The sequence below is a fragment of the Salvia splendens genome, chromosome 1, assembly GCF_004379255.2.
Source record: "Salvia splendens isolate huo1 chromosome 1, SspV2, whole genome shotgun sequence".
Classification (NCBI taxonomy): domain Eukaryota; kingdom Viridiplantae; phylum Streptophyta; class Magnoliopsida; order Lamiales; family Lamiaceae; genus Salvia; species Salvia splendens.
Window position 1 is genome coordinate 3840181 of NC_056032.1, and position 24289 is coordinate 3864469.

General features: G+C 38.6%; 2 protein-coding genes and 1 long non-coding RNA gene across 4 annotated transcripts; 1 reads left to right on the forward strand and 2 right to left on the reverse strand.

Moving 5' to 3' along the window:
* Nucleotides 1–97: 97 nt before the first annotated feature.
* Nucleotides 98–4151, reverse strand: LOC121808944 (nitrate regulatory gene2 protein-like). Its single transcript, XM_042209502.1, has 4 exons — nt 2703–4151; nt 2330–2514; nt 1471–1694; nt 98–1110 (listed from the first exon to the last, which is right to left on the reverse strand). The coding sequence occupies exons 1-4, from the start codon at nt 4003–4005 to the stop codon at nt 336–338; spliced, it is 2487 nt and encodes an 828-aa protein (XP_042065436.1). The 5' UTR covers nt 4006–4151; the 3' UTR covers nt 98–335.
* Nucleotides 4152–6688: 2537 nt separating this feature from the next.
* On the reverse strand, nt 6689–17035 carry LOC121808963. The gene is made up of 4 exons (XR_006052236.1): nt 16845–17035; nt 16460–16588; nt 8797–8924; nt 6689–8696 (listed from the first exon to the last, which is right to left on the reverse strand). It is a non-coding gene; the product is annotated as an uncharacterized LOC121808963 (long non-coding RNA).
* Nucleotides 17036–17222: 187 nt separating this feature from the next.
* Nucleotides 17223–22491, forward strand: LOC121808952 (COP9 signalosome complex subunit 7-like). 2 transcript variants are annotated; one of them, XM_042209515.1, is made up of 9 exons: nt 17223–17560; nt 18425–18500; nt 18813–18901; nt 19427–19516; nt 20819–20863; nt 20970–21040; nt 21182–21320; nt 21694–21802; nt 22126–22491. In XM_042209515.1, exons 1-8 carry the CDS (start codon nt 17402–17404, stop codon nt 21766–21768), a joined length of 744 nt encoding a protein of 247 aa, XP_042065449.1. In that variant the 5' UTR covers nt 17223–17401; the 3' UTR covers nt 21769–21802; nt 22126–22491. The 2 variants fall into 2 exon arrangements, with proteins under 2 accessions (XP_042065449.1, XP_042065443.1); XM_042209509.1 differs by having other exon boundaries at nt 17227–17560; nt 21714–21802.
* Nucleotides 22492–24289: the final 1798 nt, after the last annotated feature.

Sequence of the window (24289 nt, forward strand, 5' to 3'; positions counted from 1 at the left end):
TGTGTTGATGAGTTAAGTGCGTCAGAAATTTGGTGTATGATTGTACAAACTTTGAATCTGCTCAGGTTGTTTTCTTGAATCCATGGAAGATTTCACCTACAAGAGAGAGCAATGAAATTTATTGATACACAAGCCTTCCTTATCCCACCAGCATTATGATAATGAGCTAAAATTTCCAACATATTCACATATTACAGGAAACCAACAACAATGATCAAAAGTGAAACAAAAATAATAACTTTGCCAGCCTTTGTATTTCTAAAAACTTGCCTCAAAACTCAAAACAGATGAGCAAGAAAAACAATTGATTAATAAAGTAGGGTTCTTTTTCATATCTAAATGGAGTAAGATCTTGTGCACACAGCTTCAAGAGCTTCAGTCATCAGAGCAGAGAAACTGGTCATGGCTTGGAAGACTCCGGGAAGCCCCGTTTGGATGTTGTTCAGCGTCATCGCCCTTGTCACCTCCACGGCCTTAGAGTGCTTCATCATCTCATCCTCCACGCGTCGCTGGCAGGCTGCTAGCTCAGACCTCTTCTCCGACAGCGGGTCACGCGCGTCGAGGGCGTGCCCGCTGTCGTCGGGGAGCCCTATCCCGACCATGGAGTAGGAGTGGTAGTACTTCTTCTCGATGGTCCGGAGGGAGGAGGCCTTCTTCTCGAGCTCCTTGGATGCAGATTCGGTCCGTTTCTTGATCTTGAGTTCCTCCGTCTGCTTGGAGGTTATGGAGTGGACGACGTTGATGAAGCTCTTGATGGATTCGGAGGCGACGGTGTCCGGGACGCGGTCGAGCGCGAGTTTCCACTCATCACAGAAGGCGAAGACCTGGGATTGGTCTCTAGCCCCGTTGCTGGCCTCAGAATGCACAGGGATGAGGGTGAGTTTGAACCAACCGTGGAGGGAGCAGACAAAATCCCTCTGAAACTTCACCAGACGACAGAAACTGGAGTGCCACGCGGATACAGCTGACTCAAGATCGCGGGTTGCCTGCCTGTGCAGATCGGATGTTGATTCGCCTATATTTGTTTGGTTCACGAGACCGCGGACTTGCTGCACTATGTCGTTCTGGACCTCGTGGAACTGATTCATCGATTTCCACATGTACATAAACCTGCATTTCATTTTCAGTCACAATCAAATCATGGCAAACCACACATTTGTATTTTCATTTTTCCAAGATGAATGATCTCTACTGAGAGAGATTAATAGTATAATCCTAGCAATTTCAACCTCCTCTAAACAGCGTCAAGGATTGATAATGCTCATTCGAAGGCAGCAAATGCACATATATATCAACACGAAAAAGACTATATAGGATTAAAATGGAATCATCTACCTATAGTAGTCTTTTTACCATTCTAAAAACAAGATTGGAAAAACAAATTTGGTTAGAGTAGTTGTTTTGGGAGGAACTTCAAACATATTGAGAACTGACATTTCATGGAAGCAGAGCAGATGAGATCAGACTTACCCATGGCAGAGTTCCACGAGCTGTGGGACAAGGTCGGAGTCTCTCAGACCAATAATAGCAGACGAAGTTGTTGACACCGCCTGAGATGTCACCACAATTAGAGACTGAAGCCTATTGATTGATGTCTTTGTTTTGTCCAAATTGGATTGGTCTTCACTCCGGTATTCCTGGGTCTGAAGTGTAGACAATTTCTTTTCGTGTTCAATTTTTACCCCTTCTCTTGCCTGAATATCATATCAACACCATAAAAAAAGAATCAGTAGAATTTTGTGGCACCACATTCAGCAAGAAAACCTCTACCGTCCCAAATTTCACATTACTCGAAGTAACACCAAATATCCGAGGCCCTCAAGAATAGGTTCGCACGCATAAACACGGAAAAAGGTACAAAAACCATACAACTGGAGGTATGAGTAAAAAAAGTAACTTCCTACAAATATAATCTATTGAAACATAGTTAAAGAAATATTGCTACAGCATATTGATCATTTTCTTTCTAGATGACAGCAAAACATCAGCTAGAACAAAAGACAAGTTATTTTTTGAAGACAAGACCTATCAGTATGGGACATGCTGACACCCCAAGTTAAATTCCAGGCTGTAACTGTCCCACACCATAAACAGTTAACTCTACACATTCCATAATAGTACAAGGAATCCAAGAAAATAATAAGCTTACAAAACAAAGAAGAAAGGTGCAACCAACGCCCAATTCACAAGCATATGCAATGTCCCCTAATCTTCAAAAAACAGTTTTGATCACGAAATGACTACAAAAAAACACATCTTTACTCACAATTATCAACTATGGCCATGTAAGAGAACTAAAATAATAAAGTTGAAAATTCTAGATCCATACCTTCACTTCTTGATACAGTTTCTTCTCCCACGCCAAGAGCCGTTCCAATGTGGAGCAAAGACTCTTGGAATCACCCGACTGCTCGATTGAACTGGGATCCAACCGGTATTTAACAGCCAAAGGAGGTTTAGACGTCCAGCTAGAGCTCAAGTTACTTAGCATTCCACTAGAATGATACACTGTCTCTACAACAACACCCAAAGAAACAAACACTCAACTTTCTACACATCATATCTTATACACATCACAAATGTTGCATTAACTAATCACCATTTATCTAAGATATTCAATATGAAAAGACACCATCCATACATAGCAGCAGCAAACAATACTCAAATTCTGAATTCAATAATCCAAAAAGTTGAATACTTACTCTTCAATTGCTTGAAGCTCCGATCTAGCTGAGCCCTGCCAGTTTCCAGCATCTCGGAGACCTGGTCCCCGGAAGCTGCGGCCTTCTCGAAATACTCCCTGATAGCCGCCACGATCTCCACCAAGTCTTTGTGCCTCACCACGATCCTCCTGTCCAAATTCCCCTCCTTGAGATTCCCATCCCCCCAACTCGTCGACGACTTACCGTCTTCCTCCTCGTACAACTTCTCCGATTTGCTCGAGAACTTGGAATTTATATTATGATTGTGGGCCGCAGCTGCTGCGGCGGTAGAGGATTCGTTTTTCACGGAGCCAAGATTGGACCTAGTTCCAAAATCGGATCTTGACTTCAAATCCTCCCTCTCATTATCATCGTCGTCTTCTTCTTCTTCACCAGATGAACTGCTGGTGCTACTGTAATGATCGTGATCGTGATCTCCCCATTCACTGCACTGCACCTCCTCTCTCTCGGTTTCTTCCTCCTCCTCACTCTCCCACCGTTTCAAGCTCTGCCCTTTCTTCTGCATCGGCGGGGGGCCCCTGTTGTTGGGGTAGCGCGAAATCGAGGAGTAGTTGGAGGCCCTGTCGTCGAAATGCTGGCCCTGATCGGGGTGGCTCTGGTAGCGATCGTCGTGATCCCTCACGTTTGAGTAAGATGTGAAGCTGGAAGCTCTGTCGTCGATTTCGTTGTCGGTGTAGCGATCGTCGTCGGAATTGGCGGCGTGGTGCTTGGCGTTGCGGAGCTGCTCGAAGTGCTCGGAGCTCGGGGGAGAGGGAGGGGGGTAGAAATTGTCCCAATTCCACACGGAGGAGGTCTGGGAGGGTGTGGTGGAGTAGGTTGAGTGAGCTCTCGCGTTGTAATTGAAGTCGTGTGGTGGGGAAGAAGTGAAGCTGGAGTCAGAGAGGATGTGGGGAACTTTAGGCTTCTTCCGCCGCATCGGCGGCGGTGGTTGTTTTTCTTGGCGGTGGGAGGAAGCGGTGGACATAGGGGGCGGGGGCGGAGGGGGGTGGAGAGAGGGGCTGCGATGAGGAGGGGGCGGCGGCCTAGGTTTGGCGGCGGCGGCGGTGGAGGAGGAGGAGGGGGTGCGGAGGAAGACGGCGGGGGCGTGCTGGGACACGGCGAGTGGCTCGCCGGAGGCGAAAGTGACGAGGGCGGAGCCGATGATGCGGAGGGAACGGCAGTAGTCTGCGTGGGCGGCGGCGAGGTGGTGGCGGGCGTGGACGGCCTCTTTCATCAGGCGGCGCCGCTCCTTACACCGCCGTACCGTGTCCTCGTTGTCCAGCTTCGACGCCGTGCAACCCATTTTTTTTGTTCCGAAGGGAGGGGAAGGCGGAGAGAGGCGGCGATTATGGAGAGAGTAGCGGTGGCGGAGGGAAGATTGAGACGATGGACAGTTGATTTCCCATCCGTGTGTGCTTTTTTTCTTTCCACACAGTTCACACACTACTTTACTCTAGTACACCACTACTTAAAGGAGAGGAGAATCATTTTTCTGTTTTCTAATTTTCTTCATTTACAGTGTCTGGAAAAAAAAATTATTATCAAAATCAGGAGAAATATGTATGCGTAGTGATGATGTATGCTCAAGATTGTTTTGTATTATGATGAATTTTGTGGATTTGTAAGTAATTAATTATTATGATGTGATACTACTATTATAATAAATACCAGTTCCAATTGTCTTTCTGATAATTATATTTAAGATGCTATATTTCGTCAATGGAAAAAAGAGTAAAGTAATTATAAAACTTGAATTTAAGTGCAAAGGCATCTGTAAAAAAAGTGAAAGTTGGCGACAAAGTTCCACAGTAACGATAGATTTTTGGTGGATGGGTGGGAGTGGGTGGCCTTAAATGGTAAATTCCTTTCCCCTTTTTCTTATTTTTTTAGTTTTTTTTTATTTTCAATATGTTGACAGCTAGAGGTCAAAAAGAGGTTCAAGTGGTAAAATTCCAAGAAATCAAAAGAGGAAAACAAGAATATATATTTATACTAATATACAGTATACTTATTTCTTTTCTACCACAGAATATGTCGATAAGTGTATTGGCAGCTGAAATATGATTTCTATAATAGCTTATTTGTGAGTAATGTCGGTCCAGATATATGCTTTGTATGAAAAATGTGCTTTTCGCATTAAATGATTTTCTATTCTCTAACATGTTCTACTATGAATTTGTGACAGCAGTACTTCGAAATGCCAAATACAAATATATATTCTTTTCTCAAGAGATGATTAATGCATTTTTACATAAACCTAAATCTACGCATTGAAACGAGAGTTAAATTTCCCTTTCTTAAGATTCTAAAAGGCTTTGCTATATTCCCCCTTTCATCACATTTTTCTTTCAATTTTTTTCTTTTGGGTGTTATTAAAATTCTCAAAAAGTCCTCCAGTTTTGAAACATAAAGCCCAAAAAAGTGGATATGCCCACTTTTGAATGTTGATATTGGGTGAATTCCCTTTATTTAAAAATTATTATTTTGTAGGAAAAAGGAATTGATAGGAACATAGGTTGAAATTTGTGAGTTAAAGTTTTTCCACCTATACCCTATGATCCATGTATATCATTTCATTCTTCCATTAGCGTTTTATTTTATTCTTTATTTAAATCCCAATCAATATTTGTAACTTACCAATTATCATCAATCAAAAACGCTGTGTCTCCTTTTCTGGTTATTTTAACCTAACTGGCCACATCTTACGTTATACTCACGACAAAAAATATTGAATTTCAGATTATCCAAGTTCAATAAATCAAATCAAATCAAATCAGATCAAATAATTATTGCAACTCAAAAAACTAATTGGATTAGTTTCACCGCAATTCTGAACTGTAACACATTTTAATTAGTTAATTATAGCAAGGAAAATTCTGTAAAACACAGTATAAATGTAGTATACCCCTAGACTTTTACATTAATTAGTTAATCATAGCGAGGAAAATTATGTAATTCACAATATAAGGTCATCCACTAAGCTGTCTCTATACCGTCCTTAACTACTATTTGATCACTATTTGAGGGTCCCACTGTCCTTTTTTCTCCATCCCTTAACTAAGGGACGGAACCTGCAACGCTCCGTCCCTTATTCCGTCCCTTAATTACTATTCATTCAATTTTATTTTTTATTTTTTTTCCCAACCCAATTCAATTTAAACAACACAATTCATTAAAATGAAAACAACATTACAACTTAAACTTAAAAAAAAAAGAAAAAAAGACATAATTAAAATTTTAAAAAAATAAAAATGATACAATTTAATCTTCTCCGCCAAATGTGCGCGGGCCAGCGAGTGGGCGTCACGCATGCATCGGGGGCGCAACACGTCGCCCGGGCGCGTGACGGGCCGGCGCGTCCCTTGTCTCGCGGATACGGGCTACGGGACGTGACGAACGTTGCAACGCGTCCCGCGCGCGGGACGCGTAGTGGATTCTCTAAACGTAGTATATCCTCAAAGACTTTTACATTAACTAGTTAATCATAGCAAGAAAAATTCTGTAAAACATGATTAAATTAATAAACCCTCAAATCTTATACCACCAATCCATATATGGGTTGTTCGATTTGTAAGAATGTATATTGAGATTAAATATACATTGTGTTTGATTCATGAGATTGAATCTCACAACTCAATTCTAGATCGCCAATCATGTGATAATTAGTCATAGTCAATCTATCAACTAAAATAATCTTACAACTTAATCCTAGATTATATCTTGGTACTATTTTATCTAGTAAACCGAACACCACCATAAGTTATTCCCTCTATCCAGTGATGTTAGGGTCGCGGGGCGCACCGGGTCGATGAGGTGAAAGTTCAGGTCGCGGGTCGATGAGTCGACGCGGTCGAGAGACCCACGAATCTAGGCTTATTTTTTTTGCCTTTTAATATTAAATCAAATAATATATTGCTCTAACGTTTATAATATATCAAATAATATAAATGTAGATGTAATTCATGTGAATAGAGATAAAATGGAAAATAGAAATTATCAAAAATATCAAAACAATTCATAAGTCATAACACAAAATAAATAATTGAAACCATTGTCTGAAAATATCAAAAGAAAGGAATATATGAAGGGTGGCAACAAAAGATCTTTGAACCGAATTCTAAAGTGTAGAAAGTAGGTTTGAAAAGTTTGATGTGGTGCATACATATATATAGAGAATTGAGATTGAGAAAGTCAGAAAACGTGTAATATATTTGAGAAAATAAGAGAGATCAGATTTTAGGTAAGTTTTACTTTTATATTATGTTTATTTTAGTAAAAACAAATCAGCATCGAAGGAAAGATTTACATAAAAAAGATTTAGGGATTTATCTTAAAACATGACTGCGCAGCATGTGTTTGGGCAACCCAGCCGACACACTCGACCCGGGCGACCCAACGGCGACCCTATATCTCGATCTACCCACCCATGTTGGGGCGGTGATGGTCTCGACCCAGGCGACCCGAACAACCCGAACGACATTTTGACAACACTGCCTCTATCAGCCATTGATTGGCTCAATTTATTTTCGTCTATCCACGAATAATTACTCATTACGTTTCACTATTATTTATAATAATTAATCTTAAATTCAACTAATATTATTTCATTCATATTTTTTTACTACTATAATTTAGAATCCACATTTAACAAACTTTTTTCTATTCACGTTTCATTATAGTATTTCTTAAAACCTGAGTCGAATAGAGTCAAATCAAGCCAATTAATGGAAATAGAGAGAATATATTGGATCTTAGTATTTTTATAATCCAAATTATACATCCTCGGTACTCATCCAAACAATTCAAACACTTAACTATTTTTTTGTACTAAACCCTAAATCACAATACACTGGATCCAGTATATTTTACAGTGCAGCAAAATAAAAAATATGAGTACTACCCTAAGCTTTTACTTAAACATGGAAAGCCATTCCAAAGTATACAATTTGTTTATGGAGATCTAGATTCAGCTTTTGATCCCTCTGATCAGCTAAGTACAGCCCAGTGTACCCATTAATTAAGACAAAAAGATTTCACATAACCACCAAACCTATACTACTCTACACATAATAAAACCTGCAAACTACACTGAAGAGAAACTGTATTCAAAACAGAGAGGCCAGAAACCCTCCAAATAATTTCTGACCCAAACCTAAAAAGCTGCAATAATCTTCGTATGTTTCATTTATTTTATAATTCTATCTCGCCCAACTTAGTGGAATTGCTATTAGCATTTTAGTCTACAAGAGTAGAAACAAAAACAGTAGGGGTGTAGAAGATGACACAGGCTCCAATCCAAAGGAAAAATGATGGAACTAACTCTTATTTATCCAACCTAAAAAGATGGAAGTGCTACAGCCCCCACCTCTAAAATAAATTCTTTTGTCAGCATTAATTTTGTTGCCAATTGGCACAGCTGCCACTTATTGCAAGAAAGGGCCCAGCCCCCCACATATTTAATTTGCCAATCACACCTAAGATTATGTAGTATACAACTGTAGCCCCCCTTCCATCATTTTTAGTTCATATCTCAGCCTTGGATATCTCAAGTTTTTTAACGTGTATCAATTCCATCATAAAACAATAGAAAGTCTTTTGAAATTCAAAAGTGATTAAGGGCTTTTGAATATTTCGACATCAAGTGTAGAATGCAAGCCAGAAACTTCAAAAGCCCTCAATTAATTTGAAGATTCAAAATTTATTCTTTTGTTTCCATGACGGAATTAATACGTACTATATTAAAAAGGTCATGACAAAATCCGCAAGTTTTTAAAAGTGACAAAAGATTGAGATATAAATTGATATTAATCCATCTCTCTTGAACTCAAGGCAATCTGTACAGTGATGACAATAAATAGCCTCATCTACCAATCAAAGGGTTGTTGAGGAAAGAGAGAATGGAGACATACCTCTTAAACTGGAAATGGAGGATTCCACACAAACTTTCCTGTGCTCTAAATTAAGGGTCCCTACCACGTTGTATTTGCAAACCAGCTAGCAAAAAAGGGAAATGATCTTATTATTAGAGTCAAACTACGGTACGTAATCCCACACATAAAGACTAACGAAAACGGTTCACAGACAGTAGCCCCACCATAGTTGCTTCACGTGCTTCGGCCTTCATTGCATTATAGTACCTATATATCTCTTTCTATTCTCAAGTATCAACATGGATCTCTCTTCTTACATATTTCTCGTGTGTAACGAGAAACGGATCCAAGGCTGAAATAGAAAATGTGTAGATGAGATTAGCAGCAGACCCCACAAATCAGAATATCTCACTCAATTTTCTAACAAAAAACAAAGTTGTGCAGGGCTTGGTTCTGACTACCATCCCTGGCTGATTCAACTATTTTCCTTGGCGTTATTGTAAGCTCTTCGAGCCTTGATTTTTGGTTAGCAATCTTCTACTGAAGACACTGACATCCTATGCCAAACAGTAGCAAAGTATACTATTCAAAAGATAGTTTTGCCTCAGATAGGTAAAAAATGATATAAAAAAAAAATTGCTTCTGTTTAGGGGAAAAGCAAAACATATATTTGTTGCATCATGTAGCATTCTTTGAACTTAACTAGCATTAATGCTTATTCGCATCCGAATAAGAGATGAATAACAAAAGGAAGATATAAGAATGCAAAATAACCACTAGGGCTTCAGCAAAGATACTTCCTTGTAACATGGAATCAAAACAAGATGTTGTCCTTATGCCACTAGATATACATGGAATTGGAATCCCCACAATTAAGTGAAACTCTACAAAAGTGGGTATTGCATAGTTCCAAGTCTACAAGAAGTTTTTACAACATCAACTTACAACTCTTTTAGATGGAACTATTCGTCACCTCCATTGCGTACTCATACCAGGATAGACCTAAGAAGTTAATTACAAAGTCTTAGAATCCCAAAAGTTTCTTTCATTGGACATAGTTGATCAATGAAACTTACTGTTGCAGTTATTCACTGGGCCAGGCAAAAATTCTGGCATGTCTAGAGCAGGATTATCTATCATATTAGCCATTCTACTTTTCGTTACACTACCATTTGTCAAAGTCCTATAGATCACAAAATAACACAAATTCATTCCTTGTAAGAGAATTATAGTTTTTGAGATGCCTGTAAATACTCCTTCCGTCCTATAGAAATAGGCTAATTGGAGATGCCACATATTTTAATACCTAATTGGTCAAGTATGAGAGAAGAAGAAAAAATAGTTTAAATAGTATAGTGGATGGTAGGGCATATAAATGATAAAGTAAAAAGGAGAAAAAGTTTCCATAAATGAATATTGACTATTTCTATGGGACGGATGAAAAAGGATATTCAACATATTGCTATGGGACGGATGAAAAAGGATATTCAACATATTGCTATGGGATGGAGAGTATCAAATAGTATGAAATTGTTGGAGCAGTAGGTCCTTTATGGAAAGAAGTAATGGGGAATGAGAGGTGGAACATAAATTAAATAAGCTGCCACCAAAGTCTTTTAGAATATGAGCTTGAAATAAAAACATGGAGTGTTCTTGATCAGAGAAACCTGGAGCCAAAAATCATGTGAGGCCTATTTTAGGATTCCTAGCCATGAATCTGTGTACAGATCAAAACAACTATACCAGGGATCTAGAAGAGCAGACTCTTCTTGCCCCATTGCAACAAAATTTGTGAAATTTAAGAATTACCTTTCTGCACTTATATGTTCATTTCAATAACCTTTTTGATTCCCAATTTCGCAATTTATCTTTGATTTCGACTGCAAGCGAGCCTCTTCGTTATTTACCTAGTAAGTATGTACTTTCTTCTTTCCTTCTTGTTCTCTACTTTTGATTTAGCTTACTGATAAGTAACTTTGAAGAACAAAAACAATTCATAAATGACTTATTTTGATAGTGTTATGAAAGTATGCAAAAGATCGATGATAACAACAACCATGCGGCGAAAGAAAGAACACTAGAGTTTTACGTGGTTCGATCGTAAGATCTACGTCCACGGCCAAAGACAATATGATTCAGTATATTGAGAAATATGCAGAGATTTACAATTACTCAAGAACTCTCTCCAAGAACTCAACACCTCTAATCTAATTCTAAACCAAGAACTAATCAAGTGATAGTTTGGAGACTCTTTTCTTGAATATCGAAGTAGCTGATTAACTTTTTCAGATGCAGCCTTCGTCTGCTTTATATCAGTCCCTTCATCCTCCAACGGCTCTCTTGAGATGTTAGTTAACAAACCAGTTATAACTGTTCCAACGGCTACTTCCCGTTTCTTGGTTTGCATCAACATGCCGAAGTGCTGCATGATGCCGAGCTCAATAAAATGCCGAGCTCAATAAAATGCCGAGCTCAATAAAATGCCGAGCTCAATAAAATCTTGAACGAGCTCAACCTCTAACAAATCTGCAGCTGTTGAGAATGACATTGATTTTAGCTTGCTGCATCCAACGGTGATTGTGAGATTATACTCCAACAAACTCCACCTTAATCTCAGAATCAACAATGAATCATAATCCTCTGACAAAACCTCAAACTCATCACTCCACAAGTCCCACCAGCCCCAAGCAGTATTTAAACTTCATGGCTGGCAACGGCTTTGTCAACATATCAGCCGCATTATGCTCAGTAGATATTTTCACCATCTTGACTTCACCTCTCTGTATTTCATCCCTTATGAAGTGCATCCGCACATCTATGTGCTTACTTCTTTCGTGAAACACTTGGTGTTTGGCAAGGCATAAGGCGCTGCTGCTGTCACAGTTTATCTCCACTGTGTCTTGCTTCTCCCCAAAATCTTCTAGGATTCCCTTCAGCCATATTGCTTCTTTCACAGCCTCTGTCATTGCCATGTACTCAGCTTCCGTAGTAGATAAAGCAACCACATGTTGTAATCCAGATTTCCAGCTTATAGCAGTGCCATTTAGGGTGAACACATATCCAGTTTGAGATCTCCTATTATCTCTATTTGATGCATAATCAGAATCGCAAAACCCCACCAGTGCTCCACCTTGATCCTTACAATCTGCCTTGTACAACAGACCATAATCTGAAGCACCCTTCAAGTATCTGAGCAACCACTTCAATGCTATCCAATGCTCTCTCCCATGGTCTGACATAAATCGGCTAGTAACACTTATAGCCTGAGCCAAATCTGGTCTTGTGCATAGCATTGTGTACATTATGCTTCCTATGATGTTTGCATAAGGTATCTTGCTCAGCTCTTTCCTCTCTGAGTCATTCTTTGGTTTCTGATCCATGCTCAACTTAAAGTGAGCAGCCAATGGTGTAGAGACAGGTTTGAAGTCATCAGCCTGAAATTTCTTCAAAACTCTCTGGATGTAATTCCTCTGCAACAACCTGAGCTCTCTCTTTGGCCTATCCCTCAGTATATCCATGCCAAGGATTCTCCTTGCATTTCCAAGATCCTTCATTTCAAACTTGGATTCCAGTTCAGCCTTGATTCTCTCAATCACTCCCAGATCTGCTCCTGCCACAAGCATATCATCAACATACAAAAGTAGAAAAGCAATTGGTACACCATTCCTTTCTCTGATGTAAACACAGCTATCATACTGCGATTTTCTGAAACCAATACTCATCATATGCTCATCAAACTTGAGATACCACTGCCTACTACTTTGCTTCAATCCATACAAACTTCTCTTGAGCAAACACACTTTGTCTTCATTCCCAGCCTCCATGAACCCCTCGGGTTGATGCATATATATTGTTTCTTCAAGTTCACCATGCAAGAAGGCTGTCTTGACATCGAGTTGGTGTAACTCCCAATCATACTTTGCAACAAGAGCAAGCAATATCCTGATGGAACTGTGTTTTACAACCGGAGAGAACACATCATTATAATCAATCCCCTCTTCTTGAGTGAATCCTCTAGCAACAAGCCGTGCCTTAAATCTGACACTCTCAACTTCACCAACTTCAATCTTCATCTTGAAGATCCATTTGCAGCTAATAAGCTTTTGGGTCCCTGGGTTCTTCACCAAAATCCAAGTATGGTTTTTGAGTAGTGACTGGATCTCTTCTCTCATAGCTGCAAGCCATTTCTCCTTTTCCTTACTCGACATAGCTTCAGCATAGGTGGATGGCTCTAAGCACTCCAATACCTCAGCAACACAGAGAGCAAAAAAACTCATCTCATAATCACTGAACCTGGCTGGCTTTCTGATCTCTCTTCTGTTTCTGTCCCTGGCTATAATATGTGATCTCTGATCATCATCAATCTGATCTCGTTGCTGGGGTTGCTGTGGACTTGAAGCTTTATGGGAACTTGAAGCTCCACCTCCATTCTGATCATCTGGATCACTAGGTGGTGGCTGGCCATGCTGAACTTCTTGATCAATAGATACTCTTTCACCCATCTGATCCTCAGTCTTCAAGAATGGCATATGATGCTCATGGAAGACCACATCTCGGCTCACAATTATCTTCTTGTTCCCCTCTTCAGTGCACCACAACCTGTACCCTTTTACTCCATGTTGGTACCCAACCATCACACATTTCTGAGCCCTTGCATCAAGCTTTCCCTGCTTGCAGTGAGCATATGCTCTACAACCGAACACCTTGAACTGATTGTACTCTCTATCTCCACCATACCATCTGACATCTGGGATTTCATTTCCTATAGCTGATGATGGAGAACTGTTAATTAGCACCGCAGCAGTACACACTGCCTCCCCCCAGAACATCTTTGGCAAGCCTGATGATAAAAGCATGCATCTGACTCTATCGAGGAGTGTTCGGTTCATTCTTTCAGCAACTCCGTTTTGTTGCGGATTAGCCGGGACTGTCCTATGCCTTTGTATCCCATTTGATTTGCAGAAAGACTCAAAATCTTCAGATAAGAACTCCAGTCCGTTATCAGTCCTCAAGCACTTGAGAGTGGTGGATTTCTTCAGCTTCATCTCTGTGCACCATTCTCTGAATTTTTCAAATGCTTGTGACTTCTGCTTTAGGATGTATATCCAGACTTTTCTGCTATAATCATCTATTATCGACATGAAATACCTGCCTCCTCCCATAGAAGCAGGCTGAGCTGGACCCCATAAATCACAATGCGCATAGTCAAGAGGTAATTTGGAGGTGTGTTTACCAGCCTTGTATGGTAGCTTCTTGCTCTTTCCCAGAGCACAGTGTTCACATTCCTTGAACCTCTGATCACTTCCAGCCGGAATGACCCCTTTCTGGATCAGTTCTCTCATCCCACTTTCTCCAAGATGGCCGAGCCTCTTGTGCCACAGACTCATATCAGAGTCCTCTGCAAGATTCACTGAAGCAACAACAGTTTCTGCTACTAGATAGTATAAACTGTTTCTTCTCTCAGCAATCAGCAAGATTTTTCCATTAAGTGAGACATTCATATAGCCTTTCTCAGAAGAAAACCTGAAACCTCTAGATTCAAGCATGCCAAGTGAAATCAAATTCCTCTTAATCTCAGGAATGTACCTGACTTGAGTAAGCAGTTTTGTTGATCCATCATGAGCTCTCAATCTGATATCTCCAATGCCTTTGATGTAGCACATCTGATCATTCCCCAACATTACTGACCCGGTTGCCTCAGAAAAGTTTTCAAACCAAGCTTTGTTGGAACAAATATGGAAGCTGCACCCGGAGTCCATTATCCAAGAACTCTCTATCCCACCACTCACCACATTCATGATCTGGGGTGGATCTGTGTCTTCTGCAAGATCAGCCTGATTTTGGGTAGCCTTCTCTTCGTTTTGCTTCCTTATCCACGAGTAGCAATCCCTTTTGAGATGCCCAGGTTTCTTGCAGTAATGACAGCTTCGCTTCTCCTCATTTTGCTTCTGATACTTAGGCTTTTGATTCTGATTGAATTTTTTTTTCTTGCCTTTGAAAGCCTTTACATTCAAGGCTTGACTGCCACTTCCTTCATTTGTCGTCGAAGAGTTCTTTTCCAGCTCCTTTGATCGAAGAGCACACTGAACTTCTTCATATGTGATGCCAGATTCTGCATTCCGGCCAAACAGCATTGCATCTTTAAGATGCTGGAATGTTTTGGGAAGAGCATTCAAGAGCAAGATGGCCTTGTCTTCATTCTTCATGGGGCCATCTACATTCTCCAAATCATCCAGATTCTTGCTGAAATCATCAATCTGCTCTGCGAAGGGTCGGTCTTCAAGAATCTTGTATGAAAAGAGGCGCTGCTTCATGTATAGGCGATTAGCAAGCGACTTGGTCATGTACAGCGCTTCGAGCTTCGTCCATACCCCATGCGCCGTGGTTTCCTTCGCAACCTCGCGCAACACCTTGTCCGTGAGATTGAGAATAATGGCGCTATGGGCTTTCTTGGCAATCTCAGCCTTCTTCCTCACGCTCTTCTCATCGAGATCTTCTTTTTCTTTCCCCTTCGGATCAATTGGCTCGATCGCTTCATCGAGCCCTTGCTGGATCAACAGAGCCTTCATCTTGATCTGCCACAGACCAAAGTCATTCTTCCCCGAGAATTTCTCCGCTTCGAACCTCGTCGTCGCCATCGATATCAACTCCGATTGCGTTTCCCACAGACGGCGCCACTTGTTATGAAAGTATGCAAAAGATCGATGATAACAACAACCATGCGGCGAAAGAAAGAACACTAGAGTTTTACGTGGTTCGATCGTAAGATCTACGTCCACGGCCAAAGGCAATATGATTCAGTATATTGAGAAATATGCAGAGATTTACAATTACTCAAGAACTCTCTCCAAGAACTCAACACCTCTAATCTAATTCTAAACCAAGAACTAATCAAGTGATAGTTTGGAGACTCTTTTCTTGAATATCGAAGTAGCTGATTAACTTTTTCAGATGCAGCCTTCGTCTGCTTTATATCAGTCCCTTCATCCTCCAACGGCTCTATTGAGATGTTAGTTAACAAACCAGTTATAACTGTTCCAACGGCTACTTCCCGTTTCTTGGTTTGCATCAACATGCCGAAGTGCTGCATGATGCCGAGCTCAATAAAATGCCGAGCTCAATAAAATGCCGAGCTCAATAAAATGCCGAGCTCAATAAAATCTTGAACGAGCTCAACCTCTAACAAATCTGCAGCTGTTGAGAATGACATTGATTTTAGCTTGCTGCATCCAACGGTGATTGTGAGATTATACTCCAACAGATAGCTAATAAAATTGGGAAATAAAAATAAAATGCTAATAATCAAACTGAAAACTAATAAAAGCATTGGTAGTTTCTGGCCCTGCGAAATCGAACATCATTAGATAAGAGGATAGCACTACAAGAAAAAAAATATAGGATCTTAACATTCTGCTCAATGTTGTGATAATAACACATGAGAATAAATCATGTCATACTCAACCAGAAACAAAGTAGTTTAATTTATCTATCCATTGAGAGAATCATAGAACACTATATAACCTAAAACTAGCTCGCACATGGATATTACTAGTTTATACGACCACAAACATACACAGAAACATACAGGTAGAAGAACCTAGTTCTGAATTGACATACATTTTGCAATAACATTTTTTGCCATTTCAGATTCAACTATTTCCTACAATAGTTCCTCAGGTAGAGGACTTCTCTATATCTGCAACAAAAAACACTAGGCCGCTCTAATAACTGGTAGTTGAATATTTTGATGAGTTGTATCGCAACATGAAATGCACATGAATGATCAATAGACTCTCAACAATCACACAAACAAGTTCGAGCCAAATGCACACATACTAATCATAACTAAAACGAACAATAAGCCCTGGAACACGAAGAGTATCGAACCTGGAGCTGTCTCCCGAGTCCTGCCACAATATTTGCCTTTCTCATTCAATGTTGAGCTGAGGTCATGAAACTGATACCATAACCTTCTGAGACGCCACATGCCTCTGAAACAATGAAAATACTGTTCACCTATGGCAGGCAAAGCAAAACAACAACAACAAAATATGAGTAATACTATATGTTACACAATGGAATCCAATTAGCTGAATAAAACCTCTAAAATTCTAGATCACACCACAAATTAACTACTGGTTATCTCTTCAGAGACATTGTAACAAACAGTCTAATGCAATTATATTTTTCAATGATAGATCCCAAATACTCTAATTCGCATTGATCTTAAAATTTACATACAACTGATAGTAAATCGAGAAGAAAATCATACATTGATCCAGCTGACGGAGCAGTGGTCTTTGACGGGAGCGCCGGTACGGTTGTCGCCGTCGTATTTGAACAAAGGATTTTGAGAGGGAATGCGAAAAAAGGTGAGTACGTTTTTTTGGCGGTTTCATTAAAATTGAATGACATTTACAGAAAAAATAAACACTATTTATACGGGGGAAAACACTATTTATACGGGCCTGCTTATTATTTGGGCCTTACACTATATATTTATAAATAGCCCAAACAATGGTGCTATTTCACGTAACAATTGTTGAAGGACGTAAGTGATAATTTCTCATAGTTAAGGGGCCGAATTGGCATTTCCTAGGAAAAACTCCTCCGTCTCAAACCTCTTCCGATGATTTCTTTTTTATGAAGAAAGGGGAAAATTTTTCTCTAAATTCCTAAACCCTAATCGCGATCAATTAAACACTGAATTTCCATTCAGCTATCATATACGGTGGCAACTTTATTTATACAAGCAAAGGCGATTACTACAAGCAGTTTTATGCGATTTCTCAATTTTCTGCGCATCAGTAGAAATTTGGCGCTGTGAATATGGACATTGAGCAACAGCAAGCGGAGCACATTGACTACTTCTTGAAGAAGGCATCGATTCTGCAGGGCTCGGCGCTATCGAGCCTCATCGTAGAGGCAACTTCCCATCCTTCCCTCTTTGCCTTTTCCGAGATTCTCGCCGCCCCTAACGTCATAGAGGTACAAATCATACTTCTTACTGTTATATTAACGTTCTGGGTATTTTGACAGTAAATAGTAGGTGTTGTATTCTTAGGGTTTCCATTTAGATATGGCCTCAGACTATCACTGTGAGGGGATTTTTTTGCATTCTTTTGCACTATCCTTTAATTATATTTTGATAATGCAACCGTGCTTTATGGAGCTTGTCCAGTGGGTCTTGTCAGTATAGACTGTATAAGAAGAGGCGCAAACCATCCTGGTTTACATTTTTCGCTAATAATCTCTGTATAATTCACATTTTTGGAAAATTCTTTTTGCGATCATGCTTTCGAACCATGATAGAATGCATAGCAAATAAATACTCCTACAAAATATTGAGGTAGAGTGATGATTATCACACTTAGCGTCTTTAAAAAGGGACAAATGCTTCACATTATTGTTGCTGAGTATCTTATGCTGCATTTTAGATTCATATCTAAATCTGCTTGAAATCATGATGATGCTTATGAGCCTTTTGTATTATCACTATTTGTATGTGTTACATTTCAGTTTTCAGTGTTTTCTTTTAATCAACTGTTTCTTGTTTGTTTTTCTCTACCAGGGATATGGTGTCAAAATATATGATTTTGTTATAAGAGATGTTGAAATGAAGTTTTCATGAGAGAAAGAACATGGGAATGATTATTTTTAAACAACTGCCGTTTATCACTCTCTTTCAGCTTTATAAATTGATATCCCGAATTTGAAAATATTTACATCAATTGGTTGATTTTTTCAACATGGTAGTATTGCTAACTTTTCTGGGATAGTTATGTATGTATGCATATATGTTTGGTGCGTATCTTTTTCGCCCCATTCTCACATGTGTGGAGTTGTCTGCAGCTAGAAGGGACTGAGAATAGCGCCTTCCTTGACGTGCTTCGCATGTTTGCATATGGTACATGGAGTGAATATAAGAGTAAGCTTACAGTCCTCTGTATAATTGTATTAGCTATCATCATTCTTCTCCTAGCTGACTAATTTGATTCAAAGTTGACACGGTGGGTGAACTACTGACTAGAGCCAGCATTATATATTTTCACTTAGCAATCTATTTAAACCTTGTTAAAAGCTCTCCGAATGATTCAAGTAATTTGTTGTCTTGCACATGAAGGATAGTGTGGGCTTCCCTCCCTTCTATTACTATATGATATATAGTCTCAGTCTCACATGGGGTTATGGAGTTGTTATCTTGCCCTGAATGAACATTATGCACTCTATTGTGGGACAGTTACTGCAAGTCGTCTTCCACAATTGAAACCTGATCAAGTCCTCAAATTGAAGCAGCTGACTGTACTTACTCTGGCGGAGACTAACAAGGTATACTTCCAGTATTCTGCAAGTGCTTGTTAATATAAAATATTAGATATATGTTTGCAAATGTGAGCATCTCCTCTTAAATTGGAAAGGGATATTTTTAATGGTAGAATATGGACAGGGCAAGATGGTTTGGCATACAAAGGGCTCCACAAATTTAGTGATTGAAATTAGAATGATTTCTCAATTATGAGAGGGGCCATATGTATCTGCCTGGCTGTTTCCTTCTATTATGCTTTGGCTCCTCGTTGCTATCATCAAAACTTGCAATTCTAGTTCATATTGTGTTGTGTAAGGGTGCAATTTCCTCAACTTGCCTATTGTATTATTCTTTAGCTCTATAGAGTAGAATGATAGTTTGTATGATAGAAATAGATATAATATGGATTCTGTTAATAAGCCAGTTTGATGATTTTCAAAAAAGTTTCTTATTTAAATCATGTCAGTGTTATCCTTGGCTATGAATTTTTTATTTCTTCCTTTTCCTAATGATATGGTTCTTGAGTATTTTTGTTGACCTTTGTCTAGGTATTGCCATATGATACGTTGATGCAGGAGTTGGACGTTGCCAATGTTCGCCAGTTAGAAGACTTTCTCATTAACGACTGTATGTATGTGGTAAGTTTTTTTTTGTTTATACTTTATTATCCCTCCGTTCGTTCCACAATAAGAGTCATATTTTTCCATTTCGGTCCGTTCCACAATAAGAGTCCTATTTCACTTTTACCATAAATGGTAAGTAAGCCCTACATTCCATCAATTTATTCCACTCACATTTTATTATAAAACTAATATATATAATTGGGACTCATATTCCACTAATTTATTCAATCAACTTTTTTTTACATTTCTTAAAACCCATGTCATAACCAAATAAGACTTCTATTGCGGGAGGAGGGAGTACCAGTTACTTGTAAGGAAAATTTTGAATTTGGGGTGGGTATGGAAAAAAGATCCCCTTGAAGGGAATATTTTCTTTTGCTTTCTAAAAAACACGCCACGTCGGCGTGATTAAACACGGTAATAGCATTGGCGGTTCTCAAGATATATTTCCTGTGCCGAAATTGAACAATTCAAGTTTGTCTCTTAGTGGTGTCATGCCATTTATGCATAATGGCGACCCGAGTTCGATCCCCGCTGCAACATTTCCGTTTATCTACATTTTTTAATTATATTCACTTTTAAAAATAGAATACTTATTAGTAATATTTATTTGTCTATACTATTTTTTATATTATAAAATTTGATAATTTTCAACTGTTCACCCATAGTTATTTATTTAGTTATAGTAAATATATTAATCCTTAATACTCCATTAACTATGTATTTCTGAATAACATTTAATAATAATAATAATAAAAATAAAACAATTGAAAAACTGAAATAATATTAAAAAAATACTCCCTTGTTTTGTTATAGTGATAAAGTAATAAGAAAAACTGGATATATCATTTTTAAAAAGTAAAAAAAAAACACATATAAAATCAAACCAAAGCAAAGGTACCCCTAAACAAAGGTAAATGTTGTCTCTGGGGATCGAACCCGGGGCATTTTTAAACAAAACAAAGGTACCCCGAAACAATGACATTGGCGTTTTTTAACACGCCAATACCATTGGCATTTTTACCTATTACAAAATGCAAAAAGGAAGGTTCCTTTCTAAAGAAACTTGTTTCCAAAATTCACCATAAATTCAAATTTGTTCTACTTATATTGATGGAGTCGCTGAATAAAAATGCTAGCTTGACAGCATATCATTTTCTGTTTTGTCCAGACTTATTACTGCCCCCTCCCAACACTCACCCACCCATCAACGGGTTTTAAATACCTGAATTTCTTATACTATGAGTTAATAACTGGCCTAGTCAGATATAAGAAATTATGAAGATAATCTTTAACCTGTTGCTGGTATATGGACAGGGCATAGTCAGAGGAAAGCTGGATCAGTTGAGAAGATGCTTTGAGGTATTCCTTCCATAGTTCCATACTTGTGCGGTTAAACTGTAATGTCGCTCAGATTCTTATCTGACTTATAATTCATTTTTTAATCTGATTGTTGGTGGATTTATAGGTGCAATTTGCAGCAGGCAGGGATCTTAGACCTGGACAATTGGGTGGGATGATCCAAACATTATCAAACTGGTGAATGATTTATCTTTAAAGCATCGAATTTTCTTGTTTGATTTATATTTTTGACTCAGCAGAAGGTGTATGAATATGAATTTTCTTATTGACTATTTAGCTTCTTAGAATTCTATTATATCTTGTTTTTGCTATTCATAGGCTGTCTACGTCAGAAAATCTTCTGGTTTCAATTCAAGAGAAGATAAAATGGGGAGATGCTATGAGTGAGATAGACAAGAAGCACGCAAAGGAAGTAGAAGAGCGTGCTGAGGAAGTGAAGAAAACACTATCTTTAAGGGTCAGTCTGTAATGAACTTTATCATTTTACTTGTACTGCTTACTATTGTTTTTTGTTGCATGCTGTGTGCGTTCTGATGCTTGGTTATCATGATGCACACATAAAAGCTCCCTATATATGAGACAATCAACTGTTCCAACGGAAACTTTGATTAATCAGATATGTGCATACATACATTGGGCTTATGCCGCTTATCAGATTAGTTTATTTTCTTAAGCTGACAATTAACAGTGACATGTATGTGTTAGGTTACTCTGGTATCCATCTCACTTATATGTTTGATGTTAATTTTAAATCTTACTTTTATCTGTGTAAGAACTAGTTTATATACAGTCTCTGTATTTGTTGGTCGACGTGTCTTACGATGTGGCAGAAGTTACCCATTGTAAGCAGGCCGACATTGACTTCCGAGGGCATGAAGAGATCTTTTCTGAACATGGTGGAGTGATGGACTTCGAGGAAGATCGTAGCCGCCCGAAGAGGTACCTGTTGGAATCCATACTTCGTCTTTAGGGTTCACCTATGAAATTCGCAAACGTGTATACTGGCATAATGTGCAAATAATCCTTAGCTCAATTAAACTCCACATCTCCACAAACATGTATATTGGCATAATGTGCAAATACCAAACATGTTGCATCATCAGAATCCCTGTTATATTTATCAAGTAGCAATAAGCAAGCATGGGATTAGTTGGCATTATGGCGAGTAATACGGTTTCTGATCATCACCTTCCTCAGAGAATCTCTTGCATTGCTCGATGTGATTTCTGGTTATATGCCTTATATGGGTTTATTGTTTGCAGGAGACGACATCCGATAGGTTGAGGTGGTATGGTTAATGGCTATCCCAGGCTGAATTGGTCACATGCCCTGCCAGTTTTTGGATACATGGCATTTTGATGAACGACATTCCTGCTCCATTTATAATGGGCCAAATATAGACTCCAAAATTTACAGTGTTAGCTCCTATCGCCTCAGCGAATTTTCTGTTTATATAATGAGATGCAGTTCTAGTTTTGTCATGCGGCTGAAAACTTATATCGGTTTTTGTACTCAACAAACCTATGAAAATAGTTTGACTTTCGAGATGCTGCTCAGGTGAATCGATTTAGTGTGTTCATCTCTGTATTTGATACCCCCCTCCAAAATTAATAATGTTTAGTTTTTAACTTTGATCCGTCCACAAAAAATAGTCTATTTTTAGTGATCGAGTCCTTCTCATGTGATACTTTTGTTAAAACGCTAGACTGATAGGGATATTACTTTTTTTAGACCGACGAGAAGATGAGTATGGACAATAAGCCATGCATTAAAGAAAACAACCTTCAATCTTCATAAATAAAATGAACCTGTTTTTTTCGAGAATGTATGTAATGAAGAAATTAACGCACAAGATGTAATAAAGGAGTTTCTGATCCAGCTTCTTGTAATCAATATTCCCTCAGTTTCTTAAAAATTGGAACTTTAAAAAATTGGCAGTGTTAGTGTATTGTTTGATCAGTGAAAAAATTTCTATTTTTAGGAAATGGAGAGAATATTTTATTGTAGATCAAGCGCGTTCTAATTATATACTGTTACGTTCAATTAATTGTGAAAATGATACTATTATTGGCAGGCCCGGCCCTGGGGGGGGGGTCGAGCAGTGCCCCCGCCCCGGGCCCCCAAAACGTTGGGGCCTCCAAAATCCAAATACATACATGAGTATATACATGCTACTGGGCCAGGTCCAAGCAAGAAACAAGAGCCCACAGCAGAGAGCCGCAAAGGCAGGCAGCGCTAAAGCCTAAATACAAGCTAATAAGCCTCACGTAAAATGATTATGGGGCCCCTCTTTTAGTTCCGCCCCGGGCCAATAAAAACTCAGGACCGGGCCTGATTATTGGAATGTGTTAGGCAACTTATGCTTATAATTCGCCTGTGCATGGACGGTGGGCTTGTCTACATAGATAAGGTAAAAATTACATATACACGTATAAACAAACGTGATTAGGATATTAAAAAAAAAGAGTATTAGACAGAAAGAATCTTCAATCCAACTTCCAAGAAATACTAGTCTAGAAAATTAGTATTCCCATGCAATACATATGTGTATATATATACAGTAAATTTATGTATGCATACAATACTCATAATAACGTTGAATTTAACAATACTCAGTCATCAAATTTGTGTTACTTATAAGAGTAATTGTCGGGATAACAATAATTTTGGTCTAATTCTAATTAGTCATGTAATTTTTAAAATTGGTCATAACAATTATGAAATTTAATATTGTTTTCACATTTTCCATGGAGAAGTAATCTGGTTTCCTATTTGTTATACGTTGTTCATGTGAAGCTCAAGTGTTTCAAATTGAAATAGTTGAGTTGTGATCTAAGTCTGTTGAAAAAAATGATAATAGTGAAAATCATAATTTATCTTGTCCATGTAGGATTTTTCAGAACCCAAATCAAATACACATTTTTTGTCCAAATTAGAACACCGGCGAAACCGAAAACGTGCCAAAAACGTTTTGTGTTGGAATGATTTGAAATTCGCATGATACTTGCGAATAGAGCTTAGAAATCAAAGTCACCACGGCATTAACAAACGATGGATTTTGGCTATATGAGTTTAATTTTTTGTTTACCATTTTATTTCCTTTTAAGTTTCTAGGGTTTTCTAAACGTTTATAAATAACGGATGTCTTTGTTTTGACTGCCACTTTTATTTTATAATATTACTCCCTCCGTTTCGGCTAAGATGACGCATTTCTTAGCTGACACGAGATTTTAGGAGCCGTTGACTAATATGGTTAATTGGAGAGAGAAAGAGTGAGTGTATGTATTAAATGCCGAGAAAAAGAGGTTGAATATTTAATAGGAGAGAAAAAAAAGTGGTTTAGTGTATTTATTGAAGAGAGAAAGTTACAAAAAATAAAAATGTGTCATTTTGGTTGGGAGAAACTAAAAATGAAAATATGACTTC